The 15570-nt window shown below is 41.5% G+C and overlaps 6 protein-coding genes across 7 annotated transcripts; 1 reads left to right on the top strand and 5 right to left on the bottom strand.

Annotated features, from left to right (window-relative positions):
• Nucleotides 1-691: 691 nt before the first annotated feature.
• LOC132795045 (uncharacterized) lies at nucleotides 692-5894 on the bottom strand. 2 transcript variants are annotated; one of them, XM_060805457.1, is made up of 3 exons: nucleotides 5737-5894; nucleotides 5205-5317; nucleotides 692-4565 (listed from the first exon to the last, which is right to left on the bottom strand). In XM_060805457.1, exon 3 carries the CDS (start codon nucleotides 4548-4550, stop codon nucleotides 1383-1385), a length of 3168 nt encoding a protein of 1055 aa, XP_060661440.1. In that variant the 5' UTR covers nucleotides 4551-4565; nucleotides 5205-5317; nucleotides 5737-5894; the 3' UTR covers nucleotides 692-1382. The 2 variants fall into 2 exon arrangements, with proteins under 2 accessions (XP_060661440.1, XP_060661441.1); XM_060805458.1 differs by lacking the exon at nucleotides 5205-5317.
• A 272-nt stretch (nucleotides 5895-6166) lies between these two features.
• On the bottom strand, nucleotides 6167-6645 carry LOC132795049 (uncharacterized). Its single transcript, XM_060805462.1, has one exon. The coding sequence runs from the start codon at nucleotides 6540-6542 to the stop codon at nucleotides 6240-6242; it is 303 nt and encodes a 100-aa protein (XP_060661445.1). The 5' UTR covers nucleotides 6543-6645; the 3' UTR covers nucleotides 6167-6239.
• A 345-nt stretch (nucleotides 6646-6990) lies between these two features.
• Nucleotides 6991-7650, bottom strand: LOC132795048 (uncharacterized protein C1orf131 homolog). The gene has a single exon (XM_060805461.1). It carries the CDS (start codon nucleotides 7559-7561, stop codon nucleotides 7016-7018), a length of 546 nt encoding a protein of 181 aa, XP_060661444.1. The 5' UTR covers nucleotides 7562-7650; the 3' UTR covers nucleotides 6991-7015.
• A 54-nt stretch (nucleotides 7651-7704) lies between these two features.
• On the top strand, nucleotides 7705-10417 carry LOC132795047 (nucleolar complex protein 4 homolog B). The gene is made up of 5 exons (XM_060805460.1): nucleotides 7705-7939; nucleotides 7996-8764; nucleotides 8839-9174; nucleotides 9242-9441; nucleotides 10196-10417. Exons 1-5 carry the CDS (start codon nucleotides 7784-7786, stop codon nucleotides 10310-10312), a joined length of 1578 nt encoding a protein of 525 aa, XP_060661443.1. The 5' UTR covers nucleotides 7705-7783; the 3' UTR covers nucleotides 10313-10417.
• Nucleotides 10212-13549, bottom strand: LOC132795046 (pickpocket protein 28). The gene is made up of 5 exons (XM_060805459.1): nucleotides 13171-13549; nucleotides 12794-13094; nucleotides 12572-12720; nucleotides 10749-11551; nucleotides 10212-10692 (listed from the first exon to the last, which is right to left on the bottom strand). Exons 1-5 carry the CDS (start codon nucleotides 13341-13343, stop codon nucleotides 10364-10366), a joined length of 1755 nt encoding a protein of 584 aa, XP_060661442.1. The 5' UTR covers nucleotides 13344-13549; the 3' UTR covers nucleotides 10212-10363.
• A 373-nt stretch (nucleotides 13550-13922) lies between these two features.
• LOC132796193 (large ribosomal subunit protein uL1-like) lies at nucleotides 13923-14786 on the bottom strand. Its single transcript, XM_060807272.1, has 2 exons — nucleotides 14580-14786; nucleotides 13923-14519 (listed from the first exon to the last, which is right to left on the bottom strand). The coding sequence occupies exons 1-2, from the start codon at nucleotides 14651-14653 to the stop codon at nucleotides 14015-14017; spliced, it is 579 nt and encodes a 192-aa protein (XP_060663255.1). The 5' UTR covers nucleotides 14654-14786; the 3' UTR covers nucleotides 13923-14014.
• Between the last annotated feature and the right edge of the window lie 784 nt (nucleotides 14787-15570).

Below are 15570 nucleotides of genomic sequence, written 5' to 3'. Positions count from 1 at the left end.
TTTCATGTATTTCTATGAGAAACTTGACGGTTTGCTTTATTAATATTTTTTTTTGGCAGCAGCACTAATAAGAAGCTTTACCATTTAAATAATGCGAGTTTTATACTTGAAGTTCGCATCTTCAAATAGTATATTTAGCAATATATGCGGTCACGCTGTTTTGCAGGCACACAAAGAAGAAAAGTTCACATCGATTGACAACTATCGATTCTTCTTACCCCGAAAATGTATGCACCCACAAAACTATTGTACAAATGAAAATAAACATTTAAATTAAGTCTGTATGCTGTAACAATTAATAAATTGCACTCGATCAAACAACAAAACTTCAGAGGGTTGCAAAATCGAAAGCACAAACACAAATGACAATTATGGGCCACATTTCAAGTGTGTACACACTGGCATTCGTTGAAGTTGTACTGAAATATTAAACAATTTATTTATTTTGAAAATCCAAACCCAACCAGAATGATGGAAAAATACAATGCATTTAGCTTTTAGATTAAACTTTTAATCGTATATAAAGAAATAAAATAATATATATGTTTATTTATTACTCCCTCGTCATTGCTTTAAATGTAGAAATAAATTTAAATATGCGCATTCGCGCCTTATCTTGTAATGTTGTTTTCTTTACGGATCGTTTTTATTTTTCTTTATTTTTTTTGTTTACAATATAAATCAACTACAGTTTTATATATTTGCAAATTAAAAAGTGGTTTTGTATCTCGATTTTTGGTTTTTTTTTTTAGTTTTTTAAAAAAATTATTTATGCCCTACATACATACATTATGTAAAACTTATTTATTAAAAATTATAGAGTTGGTTTTTCTTTAATTTTTAGGTTTACTTTGAAAGTCGCGTTCGACTCTCGAATTATACAGTTTTGCTTTTGGGGATTATTCCGATTTATCCGATATACATCATTACACATTTAGAATATATTATCAAAATAATGATTGAAAATTAAAATTGTGTATATATATAAAATATGCATGTGTATAAATTGTTGTTATTGCTGTGTTGTGGTTGTTGTTGGTTTTTGCGTGTGTTGTTTGTGTTGAATTGTTTTATTATATATTTTTTATGTAGATATATAACGAGCAGCTAAAGTAACTATTACGCTAAAGTAACTATTACAACTAAGTTAAATCAAATTAAAAAAAAAAGAAACATTCAGCGTAACCCATCATATCATATCAAATTGATCCAAATTCTCTTCAAAGAATTTTGTACGCCACTTACTCTCAACTGTCCGGATTCTACATAATTAATTACGTAGTATTGTGTTTTTTCTTCTTTTTTTTGGTTTTTTGAATTATTTGTTGCATATTTTATACAGCATACAGCATAATCCCCCCGTTGTGCCCCCCGCTCACGAACTACTTGGAAGTAACCATTTCAACAAGATTGCTTGATAATGCCAGTGAATCAACGATATCGATGAGTATCTCCACATCCTTAATGGTATTCACGACCTCGGGTGCGCCCAGCAAATTGACATGCTTGCCCTCGATGTTCGCATAGAAGCATTTGTTCTTAAAGATGATGGCACGATCGAAGGGCACACGGCACTTGCTGCGATCGAGCACCGATCGTCGGAACAGGACACACGATGGCTGATATTTGTGACGCTCCTCCTCGGGTATGTTGTAGGTCTTCAGATCACCGGTGAATATGGTCATCGTTTGGCGCTGCATCAGCGATGGCGACACCTTGTACAGCGTCACCTTGCTGGTCCATTTGCTCGAGGGGACTTTGATGCGTGTGGCTACATTCGCAAGCTTGGCCAGCGATAATTCGAGGCAGGTGCGTTGCTGGCGTGTCTTTGTGATGGACTCGCGGGGTGTGCTAATCACATGCCAGGTCTCATAGCATGTGATCTTCTTCACAATCCGTCCATCTTCCTCACAGTATGTGGTTGTTTCGGGTGGAAAGTATTTCGCCTCTTGTTTGATAATGCCCGTTGTTTTCGTGTCCGCAGCAACCGCTGTTGTTGTTGCCCCATCCAACAACATGGCAGCAGCCACATCGCCATCAATGGTCGTTGCCTCATCCAAGTTGCTCGGACTGTTGCTGGTTTTAATAATGATATTGGCATTGGCATTCGCATTCTCTTTGGAGCGACGCAAACCTAACGCCGACTGCTGTGGCGTGTTTGTGGCTGACAATGAGGTTGACGGACTTGCCGGCTTCTTAAAGACCATATCATCATCACTGCCCTCGCCCAGCAGCTTTGTCAGCTTGCGATCTGTCACCAGCTGTTGTTGTTGTTGCTGTTGCTTATTGCTCGCATTCGGTGTCGTCGCCAAAATGTTACGTCGTGCAGCATTTGGCAGCCATTTAGCAGTTTGCACGCGACGCACAACACGCGATTGCGATGCTCCACTTCCCGCTGCTGTTGTTGTCGTTGTTGTGGCTGCTGTGGTTGGTGATATGGTTGCAATGTCATCCTCATCGGCCATCTCATGCGACATTAGATCCTCATCGTCTTCGGTATCGCCGCCATCGCTGGGCGTGGGACACAGTTCCTTGCCCATGCACATCAGTGGCTTCATCACCGGCGTCTTTTTGCCCATCTCAGCGTTAAGGATGCGTGGACGCGGCTTTGTCGCTTCCGCCAATGTCAGTTGCTTTAAGCCGCCCGTTGTTTTGCCCGCTGTGCTTGTTGTTGTTGTCGACAGCATCTTGATGCGTTTGCCGCTCGAATTCAAACTGTTGCCAGTTGTGTTGTTGCTGAGCGGCGTTGCACTGTTGCTGCTGCTGTTGTTGTTGGCGGACGTGGAGCGTGAGTTGTTATTATTGCTGTTGCTGCTGCTGCTTATGTTGCGTGGCGTGTGCGGCGTCTTGCGATTGTTGTTCGAGGTGCGCGAGATGAGCACATCATCCTGATTGATAATATCATCAATATTCACAATGGTAAATGTCGGCACCTCATCGTTGCTGCTGCTATCCACCTTCACTTTAGCATTGCCTGCCGCCCCGCTGCCCATCGACGCCTTGTGCATCTTGAGGCCACCGCCGCCGCTGCCGACACCGCGCTGCTGGCTGCCGGCCACTGGACGTGCCGCTGGACCGGAACGTGCCACGCCCACACTGCCAATCGGACGTCCCGGCATCGTTGCCGACGCCGAGTTCAACTTGAAATTGGACACAGCTCGTTGCTGCTGCTGCTGCGACTGTTGCTTGGCGTTTGTTGTCTGTATGAAGCGCATGCCGCCGCCTGCGCTATTATTGTTGCTGCTCACAATGAGCTTGGTCTTGCTCTGATTGCCCAGCAGTCCGATGGCCGCTGTCTTTGCTACCGATGTGCTGCCATTGATAACAGGTGCTGTGCGTCCGCCGCTGCTATTCAATTCGGTGGCCATGCGTTTGCGTGCCACTGGGCCATCCTGATGATCCTCCAGCTTGCGTTTGTTGCCCACCAACGTCATGGGATTGGAGCGTACCATATGATTGACGGCCATCGAGCGGCGCAGCTGCTGCAGATGTGTGCCGCCGCCGCGACCTACTGACGCCACATTGCCACGTCCGCCGCTGCCACGCTGTTCCGCCTGAGCCTGGGCCGCATTGCGTGCCGCTTGAGCAGCCGCTGCGGCGGCAATGGCATGCGGATGCTTCGGTGGTCGTCCACGACCACGTTTCGGTGGCACCTTCTCGCGTCGCAGCTGCTCCTCGAACTCCGCCTCGCTGATTTCGTCGTCATCGTCGGATTTGTGCAGCTGCGGATTGAAGGCGGCATCGGTGAGCTCATCATCGTTATCCTCCTCAATCAAATCATGCAGATCATCGTCCTCGTCATCGTCGTCGTCCAGAAATAGTTGCTTGGCCCCGCCTCCTCGCTTGTTGGGCGTATCGCTGGCCAAGGCGGCAACATATTTGGGTGTCACCATGTCATCGCTGGCATATTTGGGATTCGGTTTGATCGAGCGACGCGAACGACTTGCGGCAATTGTCGGTGGCGGCGATGTGACAATGGCCGACGATGCTGATGACGACATGGCCAACTTGGATTGTTTGTACATTTTGTTGCCTTTCGCTGACGACGTTGTTGTTGTTGTTGTGATGGTTGTGTTGTTGTTATCCCGTCGCTTCACAGCAGCCAAAGTTGTGGCAGCAGCAGCAGCAACAGGAGTTCTTGCCACTGGAAACTCGGTGTTGCGTCGCTTCAGCTGCTGCTGTTGCTGCAGCTGCTGCTGCTTGATGGGAGGACGTCCGCGTACAGAAGCCACAATTGGAGATTTGCCGATAACGGCTGCGTTTGCTCGCTTGGGCAACAGTTCGACGTTTGCTATGGATGTGGCACGTCTCGATGTGCGCGTCTCTCTCAGATCTCCTGTCTTCTCCCTCTCCTTTTCCTTCTCCTTAAACGTTGTCGTATTTATGTTGCACTTGCCTGATGCGTTGCGTTGCTGTTGCTTGCTGTAGTGCGTCGAATTGTTGATCAACTCAGTGGTTTCCGATTCCTTTAGATTCTTCACATAAACTATGCACGGTCGAGTCTTGCCTGTCGTGTCAGCTGCTGTTGCCGTCTTTTTACCAGCTCGCATTTTTTACATATATCACTGCAAATTGATTGAATTAAAAGAGTCAAGAAAACGCAATGGTAAAAGAGAATGGACATTTTTTAAATCGTCTGCCAAATAACAAAACAATACTAATGCAGCGCAGTGGCAACCATGGCAAACTATCCTAATTAGGTATGGCATAAGTAATTAGATATGACACAATTTTATTTTATATTACTTTTATGAAATACATTTCTCTCTCTATATATATATATATAAATAATACCTCTATGTTTTGGCGCGCTACTCTCTAATTAGCTGAATTCTAATCACGAAGAAAATGAAATATTTCTTGACTTCGCATTTTCGATTAATATATTCTTTTACGTGCATCAATCACGCGCTCCTCTCTAATCGTGAATGCGCGACAACTCTGGCGCCCATTTTAGACATTTTTGGTTTTGGCTAGCGGCAGGCAATCTCAGGCAAACTACACTATGCTAAATTTTTGCGCGCCAGTTGAGGTACACACGCTCACACACATATATATATGCATATATCTATCTAGCTCGCTGATATATATTTTAATAGATATAACTACGCGTATATCTGCTAATCAACTACTGCTGTGTTGCCCCTTTCAATTAATTGCAATATTTTTCACCTAGACCATTTTTTTTTTAAGACTGCACTTACGTTTTGAAAAGGTTTTACATTTTTCGTTTTTCTTTGCATAAATGTCGTTTATGATTTCTGCTTTCACTGCACTGCGTTCGATTGCGATTGCGTTTGTGAAGTCTTCCCTGCTGCTGTAAAATATTAGCAAATTGGCAACACCGTTCATTTTATTTTGCACTAATTCATTAATGTTCGACGGCTTTTTCATTTACACACAGTTTGCAATTCATAAATAAATAACGTCACTATATTATTTTATATTTGTTTTTTTTTCTTTTTTTGAGTTTTGCTTGCTTCACTGTTTCTATTTTCTTTTTTTTACTGTGCTGGTTCTGCTGTACGGCGCTGCCAGGCCAGCAATGTTTTTTCTACCCAACTGTACCACACATACACGCACAAACAACACAATGAAGAGAGCTGCGCTTCCCTACCCCGTGGCTTACTGCTTGCTTGCTTGCACAGTTTGTTTTGCATTTATTTTTTCGTTTTCATTTATTTTGTATTAATTTGCAGACGAACGCAATGAAAAAAAAATAAAATTGCGATTTACTTTTTTTTGGTGTTATTAACTGCAACGACAAATTGGATGTGAAAACAACACAGTGTGTGTTGGAATATCTCTCTATCACTTCCCGCGCTCAATATTTTCGATGTCGATTAACCAGAACAGAACAGCACAGCACTGCCACTCGCCATGAAATTACGATGAGAAATAGCAGTGAAAAAGAGGGAGAGAACGAGAGCACAAAAATAAATGCAAATCGCGGTGCTGCCAACTTGTGTGTGTGTGTTTGCAAGACCAGAGCGCGCTGGTGTGCGCTGCCAACCTTGGTCAACAGGTTGGCATGCCAATGCAGCAGACACACACATACAAATATACTGTATATTTGTATATTGTGTAGCATATATGTATGTACATATGCATATATATACATATATGTGCGTGCCTATATTAATTTGTCAAATAATTACTGGCTTGCTGCGTTTTGTTTAACGTTTTTTATTATACATATGCATTTCATCTAAATAATTACATTCTTTGTTTAATCGCATTTACTTCTTCACCGCAGATGGCTGAGGGCAGCGATATTTGGCCATCTCAACCTCAGCTTCGGCATAAGAGAAGCGATTGAAGCAGAAATATTCGGGCACTTTGTATCCGCTGCTAGCTGACGCTCCTGGTCCAACTGGTGTCGATGTGGGCTTCACACAGGCGCTGCTCAGACCAGTCACATTCTTAACAGGAGCTGAAGCTGGAGCGGCACTCGAAGTGATTGTGGGCTTGGAGGCACCACTTGCAGCGCTGTAGGCGCGGCGTAGTAGCTGATTGATGGCGGCACGTGGAGCTGCATTCATTTTGTATTGTTCGCAATTAATAACAATTCTTATTGCTTCTAACTGAATTCACGTAATCGCACGTCTGACCAATAATCAAGTGCACACAAAAAAAAAACAACAACAATAGCAATAGAAACATATGATTTCCAAAAGATTGGCAGCGCCAACTCATTTGGGGTTGCCAAATAATTAAAATATACATAAGATATGTAAATACATTTGTTTACTAAGTACAAATGCAGAACTATAAAAAATGCCATTAACATAGGTATTTAGTTAAAACATAAATATAGCTACGCTTTCTGCATTTGAAACTTCATTGTGTAATAAATAAAAATGTTAAAGGCTCTTAATACATTGGCAACGCTAATCGCATTTTGGGCTGCCAGTTACAAAAAAATAAACATAAACATCGCATAACAGACATATGCGTATGGGTTTTGTTTACAAAATAAAACAGGCCATGTTGAAAATTCTGTTTGAAATATGCTTTAATTACGCTTTTTCAGTTTTGTCTCGGCTTTGCCATAATGCTGGCCAATATTTGCAACTGGTGCTCGCTTCTTATCGCGTTGATTTCGCTGCGTTTTCGTTGTACATTTAACGCTAGCGGCGCCCGCTTGATTTTTGCCCAACTGATGGAATTTCTTGCGTTGCTCGCGAATATCCTGGAGCCGCTGCCGTTCCGCTTTCAGATCTTTGTAGTTTTTGTACGCCTTCTTCGGCGGCTTGGCGCCCAATTTGATCAGCTGAAAGATTTCCATTTTGCGCTTGTTTTTACTGGTCCGTTGATTGGCCATAGCAAAGTTGAGAACCTCATGGCGTGCGCGCTTCATGTCGAATTCGTTGTCCGCTTTTGTGTCCTTAGCATTTGTTGTTGTAGCCTCAGCTCCTTCGCCTGTTGTGTTTGTTTTTGTTGTTGCTGCAGTCTGCGGCTCTTGAAAGACTAGAGCCGTGAATTCTGTTTTGCTGGCACTCTTCTGTAGTGCAAGCGCAGCACGCGTTGGTACAGGCTTAAAATCCGTGCTCACATTCATTTTAATTATTTATAATATCAATTAAAAAAAATAAACAAAAAACGAACACACATGTGTTGCAGATGAATAAACGTGAGAAATGCGCTAAATTTGGCCAAAAACGCGTGCTTGTTGCGTCCAGTCCACACACAAGTTGGCAGCCCCTTATTTTAGTCAGCAGTTCGCCGCGCACGTTTTATATTTGGATGTGTCGCGTTTTATTTACGTTTTGAAAATACGATCATGAAACACACAAATAAGGCGAAACAAGGAGCTCCAGCGTTGGACACACTCGCCAAACGTTCAAATGTACCCGCCGAGCTGCAGCAAAAGGCAAATGCCTTTTTGAATGCCACCCAAGTCGATACCAAAGTACTGGGTGGCATTGTTAAACTCTTTGTAAGTTAAATGTGTTGTGTTTATGCAAAATAACTAATTTTATACATGGTTTCCAGGCTGAGGAGGGGTACGCACATCAAGTGGGTCTCATGCACACTATTGAGGTGATCTTTAAGAACCTGCTGAAGCGTCAAAGTGTTTATCCCGCCGACGAAGAGCTGACCAAACCCGCCAAAAAGTCCAAGGCGAAAGCGAAAGCAAAGCTCAACAAAACATTGGACACGGATCCCAATGCCAAATGCTTTGCGCTCTACAATAAAACGTGGAGCTGGCTGCTGCAGCGCTTGGCGGGCACCAACAAAGAAGATGCCAACGTTGCACTCAAAGTTGCCATGCAACTTATTGTGACCGAGGCAAAGCACGTCAAGCACAACAATGGGAATTGGCCAAAGAAACATTTGAGCAGCATTCTGGGTGCCTTAATTGAATCGGAGACGTCGCCAGCCTTGGCATTGCCTGCATTTGAGAAATATGCACGCTGCCTGGACGTGCTGCAGTTGAGCTACGAACTGTTGCCACAATTGACGCCGGCAAGTTTTGTGGAGACGCCACAACAGGCTTTGAACTATTTGGGCATCGTCAATACATTGAACTTGGGCAAAACTGTGCTGGCCGAGCAACAGTATCACATGGCAGGCAGCTTTGACTTGGCTGACACGCAAAAGCTATTGAATATCGTGTGGCAAGGCATCATTGATCGCTGCAGCGGCGTTGATGAGCAGGTGCATCGTCAGGTGCTGGTTGTGCTCTTAGAGCGCATTCTACCGCATTTGGAGAATCCCATTTTGCTTACCGATTTCCTCATGGACTCGCTGCATCAGTTCGGTAAGTTGTAATTTGTTGTTGTTGATATGATTGTAAGATCTTGTATATTTTGTTAACGTTTTGTTATGTGTTAGATGGTCCCATTGCTTTGCTGGCGTTGCAGGGTATCTTTTCGCTGATGCAAAAGCAGAACATCACGTATCCGGATGTGTATAAAAAGCTGTACAATATGTTCTATCCCCGCATGTTCTACAACAAGTATAAGGCGCGTCTCTTTTATTTGGCCGACATCTTTTTGACTTCGACGCATTTGCCCGAAAATCTCGTGGCTGCTTTTGCCAAACGCATGTCACGTCTAGCTTTGCGTAGTCCAACGGAGGATGCCATCATTCTCATACGTTTCGTCTGCAATCTTTTGTTGCGTCACACGGGTCTCAAGCGTCTGATTTGCGCCACAGCTGCCGCAAGTGGTAAGTTCTAATGCTGTTGTTCTTCCTGAATATATTTGCATATTTGAATGTTGTCTTCTGTTGTCAGCTGTGGAGATTGCAGATCCCTTTGATGACACTGAGCTGGATCCGGTAAAGACCGGTGCGATTAACAGCTCGTTGTGGGAAATGGTTTTGTTGCAGAAACACGTAGTGCCCGAGGTTGCAAATGCGGCCCGTTTCGTCTCCAAAAGCCTGCCCCTCATGGAATTTGATTTGGGACAACTGCTTGAAATGAAGGAATCTGATGTAAGTAATACTACAAAGTTGATTATAGGCTGAGAATTTAAAATATGTTGAATTAGTTAGACTAGATTTATATTTAAAGAAGGAACCTTTTGCTTAGTTATGAAAGGATCGTCAAGATTTATATTTAAAGAAGGAATATAACTACGAAAAATTAGCTAATGAATCAATTCATTAATTAATCAATGATCTAGTTCCAAGATATTACTTTGAAGAAGCACCACATACCGACAACTTCAAATCATTATACTGACCAAACTAAGAGAGGTATTGAATTTATTTAAACGCTGGATTTAAGTTTAATGTTGCAACATAAAACATATGACATAATTTATTTTTTAACTTGTTATTTTCTATACAAATTCCCTACAAAACAAAAACACGAACAAAAAATACAAAATCGTATAAGTCATTTTAAAAGTTATAAATATGTAACGAATTTATGATATAGTTTATTAAAATGTAAGAATGTTATCATTTGTAGGAGAAGATAAAGATTTGTAGAAGGAATTCTTTTCAGTTTAATTATTTATTTGTAGCTAATTTCAAGTTGAATTTCTGCTTAAGAATTGATTTGAGCTTGAGAATATGTACATATTATAGAATGATGTAGATTTCCTGAGTGAAATTTGCGTTGAAAGAAAAGCGTATTATGTGCTCAAAACAAACAGTTAAACATTAACAAATATAAATTGTATGCCATGTAAACTAATTAAATTGGAAACTAAAATTATTATAAATCTTTTCTCTTTGCCAGATTTTTGATGATGAAGTGAAGAAAGTATCGAAGCAGTTTATGCTGGCCTATGAGCGACCCAAAAACTTTGCGCTGCCCAAAAATGATGTAGTTACACAATACTTTGATTTAATATAGTTCAAAAACACACACACACAACATATAACATCTAATAATAAATACGACGTTTTAAGCCGGATGCAATTGGAGTCCCAGTTCAGTTTTAAACCAGGTGGCAGCCGAAATGTGAAATGGCGAATGCTTCGTCAGCTGCTGTCGCTGACGTTGACGTTGACGCTGTCGTTGCCACACCACTTGCGGCAACAAAGTATTAACTCGCCGCTTGACCCTTTTGACTGTGCATTGCGATGCCTTGGCCAATTCCAGCGTGGAGACGGGACGACGCTGACGCAGTTCGGTGCAGATGCGACATGGGCGAATGAAGGCGAAGTACACGCATTCGGCAATCGAGAGGAAACTGAAACCCAGAAACAAGCCCATCAAGCCGCCCACGTTGGCTGTAATAAAACAAAAAATGGAATCAAATGACTCTGCAACAGTGTTTGTTACCCACACAGAAAATCGGTGATGCCAATGAACTCGGTCTGTTTGCTGGCACGGAACGTGTGCTCCTTGTAATACAGATTGACCAAGGCAATGCTGCTCTCCACATACCGTTCGCTATAGTTCTGCATGCTGGGATTGGCCATCTTGAAGTCATTGTACGAGATCTTCGTTGAATATGGAATCGCATTGAATGTGAGATCAAAGCAGCTGGGCAAACAATTGTCCAGACACGATTCAACCGCCTGGCCAATCGTGTGCAGACGCACGCTCTCCACGCAGTGCGATTCCCGTATGCTGCAGACGGTGTCGTTGCCATGGATGCGTGGCATGTAGAAGACAACGCAGCCGCAGTGTTGCAACAACAGTCGCGACATGCATTCCATTTCGCAATTGCGTTGCGTGTAGTGCGCAAAATAACTCAAATTACCCTCGCTGCGAAATAAACAATGTCGATACTTGCGATGCACCTTGCGCAACGCTTCCTCGGTCATTAACTTGGTCGGCTCAATGCGCAATTTGGTCTCCAAGCCCGGCGAGAGCAGCATCCCGGTCTCTCGCACATTGGGCGACTCATTTGGACTGTGCAGCGCAATCTTGAGGCCAATGCTATTACTTGACGAGCAGTAATATGTGGCCGCCTGCACGTCCAGTGTGAGCGACAGGCCCAGCGATTCACCAGTGCCCAGCGAGGCGCGTGGATAGTAGTGATTATGTGGCTTCTTTAAGCTGCGGCTGTAGCCCAGCTCAGCATGCCAATTGACCGCCTGGTAGCTCTTCTCCATGCTGATGTTGCGCAGCGTTAAAGGCACACTGCAGAAATTAAGTGAGTGAGAGAGAGTTTTGCGGTAAGACCCTTTCTTTATATTTTTTAAAAATAATTCAAAGGGGTTCGGAATAAGTGAAGTAAGTACTCTTATTTTGGAGTGATGCTCGTGAAATGTTTAGCTTATAAATAACTCTTTCAAGCAAAGGGTCTTTTGAAGAAGCTAAAAATATGCCAAAGCCTGCCATAATTTAAAGAACTTTTCACGATTGTAGGAAAAGGTTTTTCAAAAAGTGCAATTGATAACTTTAACATTGAAGAAAAAGGTTACGAATACCTTTAAGTTATTTGATATGAAAAGCAAAAGGTCTTTTGAAGTCGTATTGAAGAAGCTAAAAATATGCCAATTAATTGTTAAAGCTTTTCAAGATTGTGGGCAAAGCTTTTTCAACAAGTTCAATTCATAACTGAACTATTTTTTGAAGCGAGAAGTAAAGGGTCTTTTAAAGTCTAAACACTGCTATGATTTGTGGGTGATCTTCATGCAACTTTTGAGGATGTCTTGTAAAGTTTTTTAAAGCTAAAAATATGCCAAAACCTGTCATCATTTTATGAACTTTTCAAGATTGTTGGTAAAGCTTTTTCAAAAAGCTAAATTAAAGTGGAGTAAGAGGTCTCTTAATGTTTAAACTATGTAATGATTTGTGGGTAACTTTTGTGTGGCAACTTTTGAGGATGGCTTGAAAAGCTTTTTATGCGTTAGTGAAGCTAAGCGTTAAAGTATTATTAAAATGGTATTTCTAATGCTCTTTTAAAGTTAGCTAATTATGCCTATAACTGTCATGATAGATTCTCCTGAAATTTGAAGAATTGCGACAAAAATGTATTATGTGACTTTAAGTAAATACAAATTTATTACTTTTAAACGTTATAAATTTAAAAGTGAATGGCGCTATTTGAAAAGTATTACAAATAATGATAAAAATACTAAAAAGATCCTTAGCTTTCGCAGTTTTGAAGATTGTGAGGCTTGGACGGACAGACGGACGGACGGACAAGGTGCTTACTTGTGTTTGTACATGAATCGTGGATGCAGCATGTTGAAGACACAGCAGAGTCCCTCGTCTGTGACAATGGGATGAAAAGTGCGTTCGCATCGCGTGTCAACGGCACCAAAGCGACAGCTAATCACCAGATCGCTGCAGGGCTGTGAAATCTGTGTTTGTGTGAAGTAAGAAGAAATTAAGCAATTTCAAAATAGTGTAAGTGACCCACACACACAAACACACATTGCTAATGAGCTGCTCCCAGTTGTTGAGGCCGCGACTAAATTGGGAATTGAGCTTGCGACGACACAACACCTGCAGCATGGCAAACTTCGAGGTGTCGTTGAGGATGTGGGCAGCTTGGCTAGCGAGGGCCTGATTCAGATTGCAGATGCTTATCGCCGGGAATGGTTCGTTTGTTATGTACGTCGGCTCCGGATTGATGCCCACAATCACCGGTGTTGTGTTCCAACGGACGAAGGCGTCCTGCATCAAATAGGCGGCAAAGCAAAGCACCGAGAACAGAGCCAGGCCAAAGAACCCTCTGCACTCGAATTGTTTGTATTCCTTCATTGTTTTTTTTTATCATTCTGTCGTTTTTTTGTGTGCTTGTTTCTCACCTGTCTGCAATGTGCAGTTTGCGACTGTTGATGTACTTGAGTCCGTGTATGCTTGTGTTGCGGCAAAATTCATCCGTATTCAGTGCTATAATGCTTCGCCAGCTGACTCGCTTCGATGCGGATGCGGATGCGGGCTCCGATTCAAACTTGGCCACTTTGCTCAGCCGCAGCATGTTGTCAAATGAGTTACGTTCCTTTGCCTTAAGTTGCGCTCCACTTTGTGAGCATTTTTTGTCCAGTGTTTGTCCAGCTTAACGCTACGCTGCACTGCACATTTTCACTGTCAACTTGTGCAACATGCCACAAGTTAATGTCGTAAGGTCAACAGACCTGATTGAATCGAATTGATTTTATTTCGAAAAAGAAAACATGCAGTTCGATTTGGTGAATGTTTTGTCAGTGGCATTTCTATTTCAATATTAGTTGTGGGACGTTTATTGTATATTCATTTTATTGATTTATTGTCGTATAGTCTTCATGCCAAATTCAAGCACTTTAGCTTCATTAATCTCTGAGATATATGTACGTGTTTATTTAGACGGACAGACGGGCAGACAGAAGAAATATGTTGAGGTCTTTTATATTTTTTGTATAAAACTATACTTGGCGGGTTTCTGGAATATTTTATGATTGCTGTTTATACATTTCTACTAGAGGAATTATTTCTATAAAAAAGAATAAAAAAAGTCCATTATTCAGTTAAATTGATGAAATTGTATTAAATATAAAATAGATAAATGCAATAATTTAAACTTCAAACAGCAGATTACATTTTATTTGGTACAGTCACAGATTTTTTTTTTAACTTAAATTGGATGAAACAGAAATGCAACGATTCAAACAGTTAGAAGACCAAATGCGGTTCTCCCTCGGGAGTCTTGATATAGACGCTTTCGATATTGCCCCATTTATCCTTGAGCTGCGGGACTAAGAAACGAATCGCAGTGATGATGTTGTCATTAAGCTCTTCCGGAGTCAAGCGAAGGTTGCCAATCACAGAGCACAGTTTGCGTGAGTTGATCAACTTGAAATTTATGGTATATTTCAATTCTTCGATTTTTTCCATCATCGGTTTGTCGTGGCTCAACAGCCGAAGGATTTTGTTGGCCCTGAAAAATTGGACCGCCATTTTGCTTGGCATTTGAGCGCATAGACTATCCGAAATAAGAAATGCATCATAGGTCATGATTATTTTCTTCATATAGTATTCGATGGTCTTCTTGGGTTTGAATACGATGTTTGCTTTAATGCAATGTATGCCATTTTTAATGGCCTCAGCGCAGTGCAACTCATCGCCAAGAACGCACACATTCAATTTGTTACGGATCGAGTGGCTCAACCGAATCGATCTATGGAAGTAAGCATGAGAGTGATTCTTCAGATTAACATGAAGCTCCACATTTTTGTACTTGTAGGGATATTTTGGCTTCGGAGTCGCCAGTAATTTGTTGACGGCTTCGTAAACTCCAGGATTGAATGTCATGCTTATTGTTGTTTATTCCTTTTATCGAATTGTTTGTATTCCAATTTCAGTTTCGTCACTGTAATAATACAATGTCTTCTGTAAATTCTGAAAATTTGTGTTTCAATGCCTGCTCAATTTTGAAACGTTTAGCAATTTGCTTTTTTTCTCGTTTTCATGCATTACAAAAATCATTTTTATGTTGTGAATGTTCGAATGTAGAAATTAGCAGACAATTAACGCTATCCGTAGATGAATAAATTCGCTACTCCTTTCTCGGCGATTCTCAAATTGTTAACATAATATGTGCCTGGTCCTTTTGGCTGTTCAAATTTTGAACCGTTACAAACACATATCATAATGCATAGCTTTTGTTCTCGAAATGTAATGTGAAGGGAACTTTCCCTAAATTTATTTGAAATATTTTCACATGTTTATACAGAATTTTTCACTACATAATTGAGATCTGGGAAATGAATTTCTTTACTATAAATTAATACAAATTCTTTCTTTCTCAACTGCAAATATGCTCACATGTGGTCGTAAGAAGGAATACCAATTATGCATACACTTTGTATGCAATGGTCGAATATCAAGTAATGTTACTTTCAAATCATTTTGATGTCTCAAATTAGTCTTAAACATACATAACTTAGAAACTGTTTTAAGGATACGTCATATTGAGGGAAAGTGTTATCTTTATATATTTGTTAGTTTGAAGTGTACACACTTCAGGGTATGTGAGAGTCGTGCAAGTCGTTAAATATTTGTCAATTTTGGACTAGCTTTAATTAAGATGTGTGCTGCTGGCTCGCTCATTAGAGCGCAACGTGTAGCAGCAGCAGAAGCTCAAGTTCAATGCAACCAACAAAGCCGAATTGAGTTCACAACTTGCCAAATACCTAAACATACACACGTAGAGGAGAGAGCGAGAGAGA

The sequence above is a fragment of the Drosophila nasuta genome, chromosome X, assembly GCF_023558535.2.
Source record: "Drosophila nasuta strain 15112-1781.00 chromosome X, ASM2355853v1, whole genome shotgun sequence".
Classification (NCBI taxonomy): Eukaryota; Metazoa; Arthropoda; class Insecta; order Diptera; family Drosophilidae; genus Drosophila; species Drosophila nasuta.
The sequence above is the reverse complement of the archived record's forward strand: the minus strand, read 5'-3'. Positions and strand labels throughout refer to the sequence as shown.

Bases quoted from the DNA above. Each gene is read 5' to 3' on its own strand.
- LOC132795045 (XM_060805457.1), bottom strand. From the start codon at position 4,550: ATGCGAGCTGGTAAAAAGACGGCAACAGCAGCTGACACGACAGGCAAG.
- LOC132795046 (XM_060805459.1), bottom strand. From the start codon at position 13,343: ATGCTGCGGCTGAGCAAAGTGGCCAAGTTTGAATCGGAGCCCGCATCC. The intron at 13,095-13,170 runs GTGAGAAACAAG...ATTCGAGTGCAG, and splicing joins AAACTGCACATTGCAGACAG to AGGGTTCTTTGGCCTGGCTC. The intron at 11,552-12,571 runs GTAAGCACCTTG...TAATTTCTGCAG, and splicing joins CGATTCATGTACAAACACAA to TGTGCCTTTAACGCTGCGCA.
- LOC132795048 (XM_060805461.1), bottom strand. From the start codon at position 7,561: ATGAATGTGAGCACGGATTTTAAGCCTGTACCAACGCGTGCTGCGCTT.
- LOC132796193 (XM_060807272.1), bottom strand. From the start codon at position 14,653: ATGACATTCAATCCTGGAGTTTACGAAGCCGTCAACAAATTACTGGCG. The intron at 14,520-14,579 runs GTACAAAAATGT...TTACTTCCATAG, and splicing joins AAGCCAAAATATCCCTACAA to ATCGATTCGGTTGAGCCACT.
- LOC132795049 (XM_060805462.1), bottom strand. From the start codon at position 6,542: ATGAATGCAGCTCCACGTGCCGCCATCAATCAGCTACTACGCCGCGCC.
- LOC132795047 (XM_060805460.1), top strand. From the start codon at position 7,784: ATGAAACACACAAATAAGGCGAAACAAGGAGCTCCAGCGTTGGACACA. The intron at 7,940-7,995 runs GTAAGTTAAATG...CATGGTTTCCAG, and splicing joins GTGGCATTGTTAAACTCTTT to GCTGAGGAGGGGTACGCACA. The intron at 9,442-10,195 runs GTAAGTAATACT...TCTCTTTGCCAG, and splicing joins TTGAAATGAAGGAATCTGAT to ATTTTTGATGATGAAGTGAA.